The 15,819-nt window shown below is 55.0% G+C and overlaps 1 protein-coding gene across 1 annotated transcript in view; it reads left to right on the forward strand.

Annotated features, from left to right (window-relative positions):
* dnah2 (dynein, axonemal, heavy chain 2) overlaps nt 1-15,819 on the forward strand; it is a 242,216-nt gene that overhangs the window by 102,606 nt on the left and 123,791 nt on the right. Inside the window, 7 exon segments of the mRNA XM_070863165.1 lie at nt 3,256-3,366; nt 6,273-6,461; nt 8,542-8,645; nt 9,660-9,849; nt 11,083-11,263; nt 13,399-13,526; nt 15,153-15,325. Coding sequence (XP_070719266.1) covers nt 3,256-3,366; nt 6,273-6,461; nt 8,542-8,645; nt 9,660-9,849; nt 11,083-11,263; nt 13,399-13,526; nt 15,153-15,325 — 1,076 coding nt within the window.

The following is a 15,819-nucleotide window of genomic DNA, read 5'->3' on the forward strand; positions in this document are numbered from 1 at the left end:
TGGCCGACAACAAGGCCATAAATGCAAACGCATCGGCCCGCATACAGAGGTGGGCACTCATGTTAGCCGCCTATGACAACACAATTCGGCACAGACCGGGCACCGAAAACTGCGCCGATGCACTCAGCAGGCTCCCACTAGCCACCACTGAGGGGGCTACCGAGCATGGTGCTGAGATGGTCATGGCTGTTGAAGCTTTCGGAAGCGAAGGCTCACCCGTGACAGCCCGTCAGATTAAAGTCTGGACAAATAGAGACCCGCTATTGTCTCTAGTCAAGAAATGTGTCCTGAATGGGGACTGGGCAGCCACATACAGGGCATGCCCTGAGGAATTTAAACCATTTCACAGGCGCAGGGATGAACTCTCGATTCAGGCCGATTGCCTACTGTGGGGAAACCGTGTAGTCATGCCCGAGATGGGCAGAGAGGTGTTCATCAGAGAACTCCACAATGAGTACCCGGGCATCGTCATGATGAAGGCAATTGCCAGGTCACATGTTTGGTGGCCAGGGATAGACGCAGATCTGGAACTTTGTGTTCGCAGGTGCAACACGTGTGCCCAGCTGGGCAATGCGCCCAGGGAAGCCCCCCTTAGGCCTTGGCCATGGCCCGCCAAGCCTTGGTCATACATCCATGTGGACTACGCAGGTCCTTTCATGGGAAAAATGTTTTTGGTTGTAGTAGACGCCTACTCCAAATGGATCGAGTGTGTCATTTTAAATTCAAGCACAGCCTCTGCCACGGTAGAAAGTCTACGGGCAATGTTCGCCGCCCATGGTCTACCGGACATCTTGGTCAGCGACAATGGCCCGTGCTTTACAAGCACTGAATTCCAGGATTCATGGCAGGCAATGGAATTAACCATGTTAGAACAGCACCGTTCAAGCCGGCCTCAAACGGCCAGGCAGAACGAGCAGTGCAGATAATCAAACAGGGGATGCTCAGAATCCAAGGGGGTTCCCTACAAACCCGCTTATCACGCCTCCTGTTGGCCGATAGATCCCGACCACACTCGCTCACAGGGGTTCCACCCACAGAGCTACTAATGAAAAGGACGCTCAAAACCCGGCTATCCCTTATACACCCCACCATAAAAGAAATTGTCGAGAGCAGGCGCCAGTCACAATATGACTACCATGACAGGAATGCGAGGCCGCGATGTATTGATGTAAATGATCCTGTTTTTGTCCTCAACTACGCTGCAGGGCCCAAATGGCTCGCAGGCACTCTGATTGCCAAAGAAGGAAATAGGATTCTGGTAGTTAAACTTACCAATGGACAAATCTGCTGCAAACAAGTGGATCAAACAAAAAGGAGGTTCAGCAACCCCATAGAAGAAGCAGAGGAAGAACACGATATCGAGTTCACTCCACCACAGGTGACCGAACACCGGAACCAAAGGGAGGAGAGCCCAGTCACTGTGGGCAGTCCGGACAGGCCTGAGGCACTGCAAACAGCAGACACTCAGGCCAGCGCCCAACAACCGGAGCCCCAACTCGGGCACTCTACAAGGGAGCGTAAACCACCAGAGAGACTCAACCTGTGATCCCAATAAGACTTTGGGGGGGAGGTGATGTCATGTATTCAACCAACATTGTAACCCATGTATAAACTGACCTAAATTGTACACTGTGAGAACACTGACCACTAGGTGGGAGACACTCCTAACCTGGACCTTCAGGTACAAAAGGGGAAGCTCCACCCACCTTCATCACTTGAGTGCTAAGGAATAAATGACAGGTCACAGACTGACCTCTCAAGCATGGGCCTCGTGTGCATTTATACTGTGTAGTAAGGACGTATCAATTACTGGTGCCCGTTTTATTTCCCAGGTCTGTGCTCATCGCACTCAGGGCTGCTGACAGAAAAGGCCGCTTTTCTACTGGGCCTTTTCACAGCTCTTTGGAAACATTTTAAAGTAATTCCCTTATAGTAAACAACTTTAAAGGGCAGTAACTGCTATTCTGCAGGCAAAATGCACCAGCCTTTTACGTACAGCAGGATGTCAAAAAGCAAACAGTAAGATAAATCTCCAATCCGTCAGTTACTGGTGGTTTTGGCTGGGGCAGGGATGTTGCCTGGACACTAAGGTCATTCCAATAGTGCCGTGGGATCATCAGTATCCAACAGAACAGATAGACAAGACCTCGGTTTAACGTACAGCACGGGTTAGATACAGAGTTAAAGCTCCCTCTACACTGTCCCATCAAACGCTCCCAGGTCAGGTACAGCACGGGTTAGATACAGAGTAAAGCTCCCTCTACACTGTCCCATCAAACACTCCCAGGGCAGGTACAGCACGGGTTAGATACAGAGTAAAGCTCCCTCTACACTGTTCCATCAAACACTCCCAGGGCAGGTACAGGGGGTTAGATACAGAGTAAAGCTCCCTCTACACTGTCCCATCAAACGCTCCCAGGGCAGGTACAGCACGGGTTAGATACAGAGTAAAGCTCCCTCTACACTGTTCCATCAAACACTCCCAGGGCAGGTACAGGGGGTTAGATACAGAGTAAAGCTCCCTCTACACTGTCCCATCAAACACTCCCAGGGCAGGTACAGCACGGGGTTAGATACAGAGTAAAGCTCCCTCTACACTGTCCCATCAAACACTCCCAGGGCAGGTACAGCACGGGGTTAGATACAGAGTAAAGCTCCCTCTACACTGTCCCATCAAACACTCCCAGGGCAGGTACAGCACGGGTTAGATACAGAGTAAAGCTCCCTCTACACTGTCCCATCAAACACTCCTAGGGCAGGTACAGTGGGTTAGATACAGAGTAAAGCTCCCTCTACACTGTCCCATCAAACACTCCCAGGGCAGGTACAGGGGGTTAGATACAGAGTAAAGCTCCCTCTACACTGTCCCATCAAACACTCCCAGGGCAGGTACAGCACGGGTTAGATACAGAGTAAAGCTCCCTCTACACTGTCCCATCAAACACTCCCAGGGCAGGTACAGTGGGTTAGATACAGAGTAAAGCTCCCTCTACACTGTCCCATCAAACACTCCCAGTTGAAATCACAGTTTCCATAGGCCACAAGATGGATACAGTTGACAAAACTATTGGGCTTACCTCAGTGAGCTTACTGCCTGCCCACCTGAGCAGCCAGCTGTCTCTGAAATAGCTGCAGGATGATTGTTTACCTCCAAATGCTCATCACCGTCTGTGAGGGGAATTCCTAAATCTGCTTCCCATAATTTCCCCACCCCTTTCACCCACTCAGCGTTCAGTCTTGTGCTTTCCCCGACAGATGCTCATCACCTCGAGCCAGATTCAGTGGACCACTGACGTCACCAAGGCCCTGATCTCGGCCAAAGACCAAGCGGATAAGAAACCGCTGCGGAATATCAAACGGAAGCAGGTGAGTGGTGCTCTGGGCGTCCTCACAGAGGGAATCACACACATACTGCTGTTAGAAAGGAAGACTTGGATTTCTACAGCGCCTTTCACGACCACCGGACGTCTCAATGCACCAATGAAGTATTTTTTTTGAGTGTAGTCACTGTTGTAATGAGCGCTCTCTCAGTACTGCCCCTCCGACAGTGCGGCGCTCCCTCAGTACTGCCCCTCCGACAGTGCGGCACTCCCTCAGTACTGCCCCTCCGACAGTGCGGACCTCCCTCAGTACCGCCCCTCCGACAGTGCGGCGCTCCCTCAGTACCGCCCCTCCGACAGTGCGGCACTCCCTCAGTACTGCCCCTCCGACAGTGCGGCGCTCCCTCAGTACTGCCCCTCCGACAGTGCGGCGCTCCCTCAGTACTGCCCCTCCGACAGTGCGGCGCTCCCTCAGCACTGCCCCTCCGACAGTGCGGCGCTCCCTCAGTACTGCCCCTCCGACACTGGAGTGTCGGCCTGATTTATGTGCTCCAGTCCCTGGAGTGGGACTTGAACCCACAACCTTCTGACTCAGAGGCGAGGCTGCTGCCCACTGAGCCACGGCTGACATCTGAATGTGAGGGAAGGGGAAAGCACAGTCTATAACTGTCCTAGAACTCTCAAAGTTCTCAAATGGAGTTGGATTAACACCTGAAAGAGAAGGAATTGCAGGGTTAAGGGGGAAAGAGCAGGGGAGAGTGGGATTAAGCGGGTTGCTGTTTGCTGGAGCTGCCGCAGACACGATGGTCTGAATGGCCTCCTGCGCGGTACAGTTCTGTACACTGTGGAATGGTTGGCTGCGTCGTGTCGCGCCCTCGCCGCTGTGACCCCGTGCAGTTCGACCCCGGCGCAGCGACACGGGCAGTGCCCCTCGGCGACGACTCTGTGGGCTGCCTTGCTCGATGGTGACGTCAACAACTTTGGGATCCCCCCCCCCGAAGGCTGGGGGAAGCAGATCCCGCTCCTAATGTTTCAGCCCAGCTGGATTGAGCACATCAGGTGCAGACACGATCAGGCCTCAGCCCGCAAGTTCCTCCTCCAGTCAGTACAATTACAGAACAGTACAGCACATAGAAACATAGACAATAGGTGCAGGAGTCGGCCATTCGGCCCTTCGAGCCTGCACCGCCATTCAATAAGATCACGGCTGATCATTCTCTCAGTACCCCTTCCCTGCTTTCTCTCCATACCCCGTGATCCCTTTAACCGTAAGGGCCACATCTAACTCTCTTTTGAATATATCTAACGAATTGACCTCAACAACTTTCTATGGTAGAGAATTCCACAGGTTCACAATTCTCTGGGTGAAGAAGTTTCTCCTCATCTCAGTCCTAAATGGCTGACCCCCTTATCCTTAGACTGTGACCCCTGGTTCTGGACTTCCCCAACATCGGGAACATTCTTCCTGCATCTAACCTGTCCAGTCCCGTCAGAATTTTATATGTTTCTCTGAGATCCCCTCTCATTCTTCTAAATTCCAGTGAATATATAAGCCTAGTCGAGCCAGTCCTTGTACAGAGGGAGGCCATTTGGCTCATCGTGTCTGCGGCAGCACTTTCACAGAGCCATCGCCCCCGCCTCTAATGTATTTGCTTCATGGGTTTAGGGCGGGACTGTGAGCCTGCACCGCCATTCAATATGATCATGGCTGATCATGCAACTTCAGTGCCCCTGAAGGCTTGTATTGAAGCTGTATCCACGCACACATTCCAGATCCTAACCACTTGTTTACCAGTTGCCTTAAATCTGCAGCCTCTGCTTCTCCACCCTTCAGCCATTGGAAACTGGTTCTCTTTATTTACTCTATCTGAGCCCTTCATCAGCTCTATCAAATCTCTTCCCTGCCTGAAGGAGAACAACCCCAGCTTCTCCAGTCCATCCACGTAACTGTAATCCCTCATCCCTGGAACCGCTGTAGTAAATCTCCTCTGCACCCTCTCCAACGCCTCCATGTCTGGAATTGGACACCATACTCCAGTTGGGGCCCAGCCAGTGTTTTATGTGGCTTTAGCATAATTTCCTGGCTTTCGCCTCCATTTAATAATCACCCGCCAGCGCTTCCCGCGAGGTTAACTGGGCAGTGACTCTGTCGGGAATGACCAGCGCCCAAGCTTACTGCCTCCTGTGAAATCCTGTCACCATGCAGGCCAGTGCTTTCATAGAACTGACATTTACAGCACAGAAGGAGATCCTTCGGCCCATTATATACCAGCTCTCAGCGTAGTCCCGCCCTAATCCCACTGCCCCTCGCTCACCCCGTAACCCTGTGCCTTCCCCTACAAATATTTATCCACTCTTTCCTTAAAAAAAGCATTGGTCTCTGCCTCAACTATACTCCCTGTGGCAAAGAACATAAGAAATAGGAACAGGAGTAGGCCTTACGGCCCCTTGAGCCCGCTCTGCCATTCAATGAGATCGTGGCTGATCTGATCATGGACTCGGGTCCACTTCCCATAACCCCTTATTCCCTTATCACTCCAGCAACTCTCAGCACAAAGAACACAAGAACAATAAGAATTAGGAGCAGGAGTCGGCCATTCGGCCCCTCTAGCCTGCTCCGCCATTCAATGAGATCGTGGCTGATCTTCGACCTCAACTCCATTTCCCTGCCCGATCCCCGTATCCCTCGATTCCTCATAAAGTCCAAAAGTCTGTCGCTCTCAGCCTTGAATATACTCAACGACTGAGCCTCCACAGCTCTCCGGGCCATCCTGGTGAAGCTACACTGGAAGTGCTGTTTACTGTAATGAGGAGGAGACTGGGGTGGGGGGAGCGGGGGAGGGGGGATGCGGAGGGAGAGATAGAGGGGCAAGTGGCCATGTTAGCTTTAAGAGTCGATGGGCGGTTCAGTGCATTGGCAAAGCCCTGAAGCTAACCTTGGTGCCCATGCAGATCAGCATGCTGCACAAGTACTCCGAGGCCATCCGCGGAAACCTCACCAAGATCATGCGACTGAAGGTGGTGGCACTGGTGACGGTGGAGGTCCACGCGCGGGACGTCATCGACAAGCTCCACAGGACCGGGTGCATGGACGTGACTGCGTTTGATTGGCTGAGCCAGCTCCGCCTGTACTGGGACAAGGTACACCCACCGTCGGGTCCTAAACTCGCCTCCGCTTACAATTCAGTTTTATTGAAGAAACGTTTCCTCCCAACGGTCAAGGAAGGTCTGACGACGGGACATCAAATCTGAAACGTTAACTCTTGTCTCTCTCTCTCTCTCTCTCCACAGACGCTGCCTAACCCGCTGAGCGTTTCCAGCATTTTTTCTGTTTTTATTTCAGATTTCCAGTGTCAGCGGCGTTTTGCTTTTATCATCTGTCGAGGGCCGGAGAGCTTGATCTGTCCTGATGGCCCAGTCATCATCATCACAGGCGCTCCCTCGAAGCGAGGATGACTTGCTTCCACACCAAGAAGGGATGAGTTCACAGGTGCTTGAATGAAGGACCTAATATTCCGGATCCCGAACTACATCCTGAAGGGTGGAAGATGCCTGTGGGGGGATTGTTTTAACGTGGGGTGACCGTTGCACACCAGCCACCACACGGGCTTGACAGAGCGAGGTCTTGGTCCGTGGCAAGGGTTGGACCAGGATGACTGGAGACCAGCTCTGCTGCACGGACCCAGTGCGCGCACATATCGCACAGTGTGTGGGCTGGGCCCGTGCTGCCCCCTGGCCCCGAACTCGCGTCTCCCCTGGGCCCCGGTCACGTCGTTCCACAGTCTCTCGCCGCTCCTGCTGTACCTGCCCGCGCTCCAATCAGCGACCTGGACCTTGATGACGTCACTCTTTGCTGCCGTCGCCCTCCTGCACCAAGCTCGCGCGGCTCCCTGGAGTAGCACGCCTCCCCGCTGCTCCCGGGCCGCCGCTCACCGCTCCTTTTGTGGCCCCGACCGGCCGCTGGTGTTCTCGCGCAGGTCGGGGCCTCCACATTGCCCAGTGCTAACATGTGGCACCCGGTGCGGTACAGGCCACACAGACCGGCCAAGGCCCTGCCATCCATCCCTGCTCTGTGCTGAGGAGGTTGATCTGAGCCAGGGGGCCCAGCAAGGTGCGCTAACGTTGGACCAAGCAACCCTAGCCTACCAGAGGGAGATTGAGCTAAGGTTCATTACCCCCAGCTCAGTGTCACTGCTGCAAAACGCACGTGTATAGATGTCAGGCGCGGCTGTGACGCACACTACAGTCAAATAACTGACCGAGTCTAAAGGCTAGATTAACAAGAATAACCACCTCAGGTAAGCTGCGAGTGACACAGGAAGGCCATCATCACAGGCCGTCCCTCGGAATCGAGGAAGACTTGCTTCCACTCTTAGAATGAGTCCTTAGGTGGCTGAACAGTCCAATACGAGAGCCACAGTCCCTGTCACAGGTGGGACAGACAGTGGTTGAGGGAAGGGGAGGGTGGGACTGGTTTGCCGCACGCTCCTTCCGCTGCCTGCGCTTGGTTTCTGCGCGCTCTCGGCGACGAGACTCGAGGTGCTCAGCGTCCTACACGGGAAGGATAATGTCGCCAGACCTCAAACCCCAGCATGAGAAAGCACCTTCAGGAGCAGAGAGGAGAGAACGCGCGACTTATATACCTGATCTTATGGTAACATCAGAACGGGGCAGTGACCTGGAGCATCGGTTGATTTATTTGGTGGTGAATAAGAACACAAGAATTAGGAGCAGGAGTCGGCCATTCGGCCCCTCGAGCCTGTTCCGCCATTCAATGAGATCACGGCTGATCTTCGACCTCAACTCTACTTTCCCGCCCAATCCCCATATCCCTCGATTCACCTAGAATTCAAAAATCTATCGACCTCAGTCTTCAAAGACAGCCTCCACAGCTCTCTGGGGCAGAGAATTCCAAAGAGTCACCACCCTCTGAGTGAAGAAATTTCTCCTCAGAGAGTCGTGGATCTGTGGAATTCTCTGCCCCAGAGAGCTGTGGAGGCTGGGTCATTGAATATATTTAAGGTGGAGATAGACAGATTTTTGAACGATAAGGGAGTGAAGGGTTATGGGGAGCGGGCAGGGAAGTGGAGCTGAGTCCATGATCAGATCAGCCACGATCTCATTGAATGGCGGAGCAGGTTCTTGTGTTCTGTTAAATGGCAGACCTCTTATCCTTACATGGATGTGTAATTTTTACGGTCTACTGTTTTCCTCTCTATAGGACATGGACGACTGCATAATCCGACAGACCAATACCCATTTCCAGTACGGCTACGAGTACCTGGGGAACTCGGGCCGCCTGGTGATCACCCCACTCACAGACAGGTAGGGCTGGTGATCACTCCGGTTTGGGTCCATTGGGATTGTGTACAGTGGTAGTGAATGGGAAGAGGTGATGTAGTGCACTTCGATGTAAAGCTCCCTCTACACTGTCCCGTCACACACTCGCAGGGCAGGTACAGGGGGTTAGATACAGAGTAAAGTTCCCTCTACACTGTCCCAACAAACAGTCCCAGGGCAGGTACAGGGGGTTAGATACAGAGTAAAGCTCCCTCTACACTGTCCCATCAAACATTCCCAGGGCAGGTACAGCACGGGGTTAGATACAGAGTAAAGCTCCCTCTACACTGTTCCGTCACACATTCCCAGAGCAGGTACAGCACGGGGTTAGATACAGAGTAAAGCTCCCTCTACACTGTCCCATCAAACACTCCCAGGGCAGGTACAGGGGGTTAGATACAGAGTAAAGCTCCCTCTACACTGTCCCATCAAACACTCCCAGGGCAGGTACAGGGGATTAGATACAGAGTAAAGCTCCCTCTACACTGTCCCATCAAACACTCCCAGGGCAGGTACAGGGTGTTAGATACAGAGTAAAGCTCCCTCTACACTGTTCCGTCACACATTCCCAGAGCAGGTACAGCACGGGGTTAGATACAGAGTAAAGCTCCCTCTACACTGTCCCATCAAACACTCCCAGGGCAGGTACAGCACGGGGTTAGATACAGAGTAAAGCTCCCTCTACACTGTCCCATCAAACACTCCCAGGGCAGGTACAGCACGGGGTTAGATACAGAGTAAAGCTCCCTCTACACTGTCCCATCAAACACTCCCAGGGCAGGTACAGGGGGTTAGATACAGAGTAAAGCTCCCTCTACACTGTCCCCTCAAACACTCCCAGGGCAGGTACAGCACGGGGTTAGATAGACAGTAAAGCTCTTTCGACACAGCTTCGTTCTGCAGGCAATGCGCCGGAGAGTTGGATATCAATAAAGGCAGAGCCCCACAGGGAATGTCCCTGCTCCCATCTCACACTCTCTCCCCGTTTCTCCTTCCCAGGTGTTACATGACACTGACGACTGCTCTCCACCTGCACCGAGGGGGTTCCCCAAAGGGACCGGCTGGAACAGGGAAGACCGAGTCGGTGAAGGATCTGGGGAAAGCCCTGGGCATGTATGTGATTGTGGTCAACTGCTCGGAAGGACTGGACTACAAATCCATGGGCCGAATGTACTCTGGTCTGGCACAGGTGAGAAGGGAACCGCAAAAATGTAACCCAACACAGTCTTTGTCGTCGTGCATTCGGCAATTTCATTCCATTCCGCAAACAGACCGCACTGTCGGAGGGGCAGTACTGAGGGAGTGCCGCACTATCGGAGGGGCAGTACTGAGGGAGCGCCGCACTGTCGGAGGGGCAGTACTGAGGGAGCGCCGCACTGTCGGAGGGGCAGTACTGAGGGAGCGCCGCACTGTCGGAGGGGCAGTACTGAGGGAGCGCCGCACTGTCGGAGGGGCAGTACTGAGGGAGCGCCGCACTGTCGGAGGGGCAGTACTGAGGGAGCGCCGCACTGTCGGAGGGGCAGTACTGAGGGAGTGCCGCACTGTCGGAGGGGCAGTACTGAGGGAGGTCCGCACTGTCGGAGGGGCAGTACTGAGGGAGGTCCGCACTGTCGGACGAGCAGTACTGAGGGACCGCCCCAATGTCGGAGGGGCGGTACTGAGGGAGGTCCGCACTGTCGGAGGGGCGGTACTGAGGGAGCGCCGCACTGTCGGAGGGGCGGTACTGAGGGAGGTCCGCACTGTCGGAGGGGCAGTACTGAGGGAGTGCCGCACTGTCGGAGGGGCAGTACTGAGGGAGCGCCGCACTGTCGGAGGGGCGGTACTGAGGGAGGTCCGCACTGTCGGAGGGGCAGTGCTGAGGGAGCGGCGCACTGTCGGAGTGGCAGTACTGAGGGAGCGCCGCACTGTCGGAGGGGCAGTACTGAGAGAGCGCCGCACTGTCGGAGTGGCAGTACTAAGGGAGCGCCGCACTGTCGGAAGTGTCATCTTTCGGATGAGATGTTAAACAGAGGCCCCGTCTGCTCTCACAAGTTGACATAAAATATCCCACGACACTATTTTGAAGAAGAGCAGGGGACTTCTCCCCGGTGTCTTGGGGCCAATATTTATTCCTCAACCAACATCACTGAAACAAATGACCTGGGTCATTATCACATCGCTGTGTGTGGGAGCTGGCTGTGCACAAATTGGCTGCTGCGTTTCCCACAATACAACAGTGACTACACTCCAAAGAAAGTTCTTCCTTGGCTGTAAGGCGCTTTGGAACGTCCTGAGGCAGTGAAAGGCGCTATATAAATGCAAGCCTTTTCTATCACAGAGTGTAATTTCACGCCCCTCTGCCGGACCGCGCACATTATTTTCGGCAGTGTTATATTGCGGTATGTTTATGATGAGCGCTGTCTATGTGTGTGTGTGTGTACAGACGGGAGCCTGGGGCTGCTTTGACGAGTTTAACCGCATCAATATCGAGGTGCTGTCGGTGGTGGCCCAGCAGATTCTCTCCATCCTGTCCGCCCTCTCCGCCAACCTGACCCGCTTCGTCTTCGAGGGCCGCGAGATCAACCTGGTCTGGTCCTGCGGCATCTTCATCACCATGAACCCCGGTGAGGCTCTCCGAGTTGACGGTCCGCGCCCCCATCACCCCGGCACGCTGCGGCAGGGAGCTCCCCCGGTCACGTCGCAACACTGTGACTGCGCTTCACAAGCACGCCACTGGCTGCAAAGCGCTTTGGGACGTCCGGAGGCGCGGAGAAAGAGGCCCGAGAGTACCGCGTACAGTTTTGGTCACTTTATTTAAGGAGGGAGGAGTGGAAGACGCCTGTGCGCGAGTTCTTTTGACGTGGGGTGGCTGTTGCACACCGGCTGCCACACGGCCTTCGCTGAGCAAGGTCTTGGTCCAGTGGCAAAGGGGGCCCAAGACGACTGGAGACCAGGCGCCTCTGTATGGGCCTCGTTGCCAACGGCGCGATGTTGGCCGCAGGCTCGACGCTGGGAAGCGCCCTTGGTGGTCGATGGTCCGAGGCTTGGTTAGGGGGCAGGCATTGGGAGAGTCAGTGGCCCACCGGGGTTCAGGGTGGGAGGTCATGGGACCCTGGCTGCAAGAGTGGAGACTAATCCAACCAATTGGGACTAGATTTGAACCAATGGCCGAGAAGATAAAGCACACTGTACAACAAGGATAACAAATTAAGACAAAACGCCACTATAAGCTCAGGGATCTGCTGGCATGGCTGCCTTCCACAGCGCTGCTCAGAAAGCCAGCATAAACTTTTGGCCAACTTTTACAAGTGCCTGGTACTCACCACGTGCTGGGGGAGAAGAGGCCAGGTCACCAGTGGGAAGGAGAGCTCCAGTCTGTCATGTATCTCACACTGCTGTATATAACTGTATCTTACCGTGCTCTACATGACTGGAACTGGATATGACCTGTCACCGCAAGCATACTTTACCACCAGGGGTGCACTTGCAGGAGACACTGCATACCTGTTCCACACAGGTATATAAAGGCAGGTCTCAGGCAAGTGTGGCGCTCGAGAGCCGTGAAATCAAGGTGCAGGTCCAGAGTGACCTTGACTTCAGCATGTGCCTCGTGTAAGTCTGTACTGCAGGGTCAGGACTTTACACAGTCATTGCTGAAGGAGGAGGGGAGGAGGACCTGGTCACCGTTGAGGAGGGATATACTTGCACTGGAGGCAGTTCAGACAAGGTTCATGGGGTTGATTTCTGAGATGAAGGGGTTTGACTTATGAGGAAAGGTTGAGCAGGTTGTACTCATTGGAGTTTAGAAGAATGAGAGGTGATCTTATTGAAACATATAAGATTCTGAGGGGGCTCGACAGGGTAGATGCAGAGAGGATGTTTCCCCTTGTGGGGGAATCGAGAACTAGGGGGCATAGTTTCAGAATAAGGGGTTGCCCATTTAAGACGGAGATGAGGAGGAATTTCTTCTCACTGAGGGCGGTGAATCTGTGGAATTCTCTGCCCCAGAGAGCTTTGGAGGCTGGGTCACTGAATATATTTAAGGTGGAGATAGACTGATTTTGAGCGGGCAGGGAAGTGGAGTTGAGGTTGATCAGCCATGATCTTATCTGGAATTTTCTCCCCCCAAAAAGCTGTTGAGGCTGGGGGTCAATTGGAGATTTTTGTTGGGTAAGGATATTAAGGGTTATGGAACCAAGGCGGGTAAATGGTGATAAGATACAGATTATCCATGATCTGATTGAATGGCGGAACGGGCTCGAGGGGCTGAATGGGCCTCCTCCTGTTCCTGTGTAACAGGCTCGAGGGGCTGAATGGGCCTCCTCCTGTTCCTGTGTAACAGGCTCGAGGGGCTGAATGGGCCACCTCCTGTTCCTGTGTAACAGGCTCGAGGGGCTGAATGGGCCTCCTCCTGTTCCTGTGTAACAGGCTCGAGGGGCTGAATGGGCCTCCTCCTGTTCCTGTGTAACAGGCTCGAGGGGCTGAATGGGCCTCCTCCTGTTCCTGTGTAACAGGCTCGAGGGGCTGAATGGGCCTCCTCCTGTTCCTGTGTAACAGGCTCGAGGGGCTGAATGGGCCTCCTCCTGTTCCTGTGTAACAGGCTCGAGGGGCTGAATGGGCCTCCTCCTGTTCCTGTGTAACAGGCTCGAGGGGCTGAATGGGCCTCCTCCTGTTCCTGCGTTTCTCCGCACACGGAAGAGTAATAGCGAGGGGCTGAGTGAGGAGGGCGTGGCGCTAACACGACGATTGCTGATTGCAGGATATGCTGGCCGTACCGAGCTGCCGGATAACCTCAAGTCAATGTTCAGGCCCATCGCCATGGTGGTTCCTGACTCCACACTCATCGCGGAGATCATCTTGTTCGCCGAGGGCTTCAACAACTGTAAGGTGCGTTCAGCTAGCCCGACTCCTTTGCGTTTGGGCCTCCGACACTGCACGCCAGCCCCCAGACACACGGGAGACGGGACGGTAACCCCACCCTTGCTCTCCACCCTCTGCCAGGGCCAGGTTCCTGCGGGCAGGGCAGGACTGGACTCCTGGCATCCAGGTACACGGCAGCACAGGAGCTTTGCCCTGCCCGTCCGCTGAAACCTGGCCCTGTTCAGGGCCTGTTCCCCCCCCCCCCCCTGCCCATACTGCCGAGGTAGCGAACTCAACGCAATGCCCCCAAACAAAAAACAAACGGGAAATCTGAAATAAAACGAGAAATAGTGCTGGAAAGACTCAGCAGGTCAGGCAGTATCTGTGGAGGGAGATGCAGAGTTCACTGCCTGCAATGTATTTGCTTTGTGGGCTCATTGCTTAAGAATTTATAGCAACACATTGCTATTAAGAACTAGTTGCTTTATTAACAAACGTTTAACAATCATACTACACATTACCGGTTCATCTACCGGGCTTACAACCACCTGCCCCATTGTGGATCCCCCGAACCCAACTGGCCGGGGTTTTATTGAGTCTGGTGAACATCACGTGACTGTCCAAGCCACTCCCAACGCAACAGCCCCGCAAACCTGTGAGCATGCTCACAGGGGCACACATTACGCCTTCCATCAGAATGTGGTGCTGGTGGGGCAATGGAGAGGTTCGCAGGGCCTTGGTTGCTTGTTGGTGCCGTAAGATCCAACTCGCCCAACGTATCCGGTACAGCACTCACACTGCTCTACCGTCCAGTCAGAGTTTGCCGTCCTTCCGGTTAGTCCCACGATGTCAGGACGGCACTGTACTTGCACCAGCTGACGGAACGCCATTCTGCACCGTTCCTGCGCTAATTCTGAAACCCTTATTCAAACTTGCCACAGCGGTATTTGGTGCTAAAGTCGAAGGATTGCAAATTAGGTCGAGGTTAACTTTTGAGGCGTTCATGTCGGGCGGGGGATAAATTTGGCGGCGGGCAACGGTTTGTGTCGGCAGCCAAAAAATTCAGCAGCTGGGCCCCGAGAGTGGGGCGGGAGCGCTGAGGGAGGCGTTCGACACGTGCCTCGGGGCGCTGGGCCGGATGAGCAACTGAATATCCCGAGCTAAAGAGCTGGTCTCAGAGCGCCGTGAGAGAGGCCTCCTGGGGGGAATAGAATCGGAACAAAAAACTTCCCTGATACATTACACGCCCCAAATAAAGTTACATCGCCCAATCACTCACACTTCCCTCCTGTGGTCACATTCCGTTCCCATAGCGCCCCAGGACAGCTCTGCCCGCCAACTTTCTCTGGCAGGGACACCAGCAGCGCAAATGTTGCTCTGTGTCGGTATCGGGGGCGTTGCACATCGGCTCGGCGCGGTGCTCCTGGGTGATACTCCTCACTGCCGGTACTGGCACACTGAATCTACCGGGCGGCGCTAATGATGTGCCGCTGAAAGGACGCGCGCTAACGTTGCGTTGCTGGCATACGTCGTGTGAAATCAGATAAAGTTACAAAGAGTTGGGAGGCAATGTCCGCACTGCCTGATCCGGCGGGGGTCCGCGGTTCCGATTGTCCACCCGACCGCTGACCGTGCCCTTTGTGTCCCGCACAGTCCCTCGCCAAGAAAGTCTACACCCTCTACGCACTGGCCGTGCAGCAGCTGTCCAAGCAGGACCACTACGACTTTGGCCTGAGAGCTCTCACCTCACTGCTCCGCTACGCCGGCAAGAAACGGCGCGACAAGCCGCAGCTCTCTGATGAGGAGGTAAGGTCAGTGCGGGCAGTGTCTGGGGGGGGGGGGGGCCAGAGCGGGCATTGTCTGGGGGTGGGGGGAGGGCAGAGCGGGCAGTGTCTGGGGGTGGGGGACAGAGCGGGCATTCTCTGTGGGGGGGCGAGGGCAGAGCGGGCAGTGTCTGGGGGGGGGGGGAGAGCGGGCATTCTCGGGGGGGGGGGGGGGAGGACAGAGCGGGCAGTGTCTGGGGGGGCGCAGAGCGGGCATTCTCTGGGGGGGAGGGCAGAGCGGGCAGTGTCTGGCGGGGGCAGAGCGGGCATTCTCTGGGGGGGGGAGGGCAGAGCGGGCAGTGTGGGGGGGGGCAGAGCGGGCATTCTCTGCGGGGGTGGGGGCAGAGCGGGCAGTGTCTGGGGGGAAGGGCAGAGCGGGCATTCTCTGGGGGTGGGCAGAGCGGGCATTCTCTGGGGGCGGGCAGAGCGGGCAGTGTCTGAGGGAGGGGAGAGGGCACAGCGGGCAGTGTCTGGGGTGGGAGGACAGAGAGGGCAGT

This window comes from Pristiophorus japonicus, chromosome 20 (assembly GCF_044704955.1).
Source record: "Pristiophorus japonicus isolate sPriJap1 chromosome 20, sPriJap1.hap1, whole genome shotgun sequence".
Classification (NCBI taxonomy): domain Eukaryota; kingdom Metazoa; phylum Chordata; class Chondrichthyes; family Pristiophoridae; genus Pristiophorus; species Pristiophorus japonicus.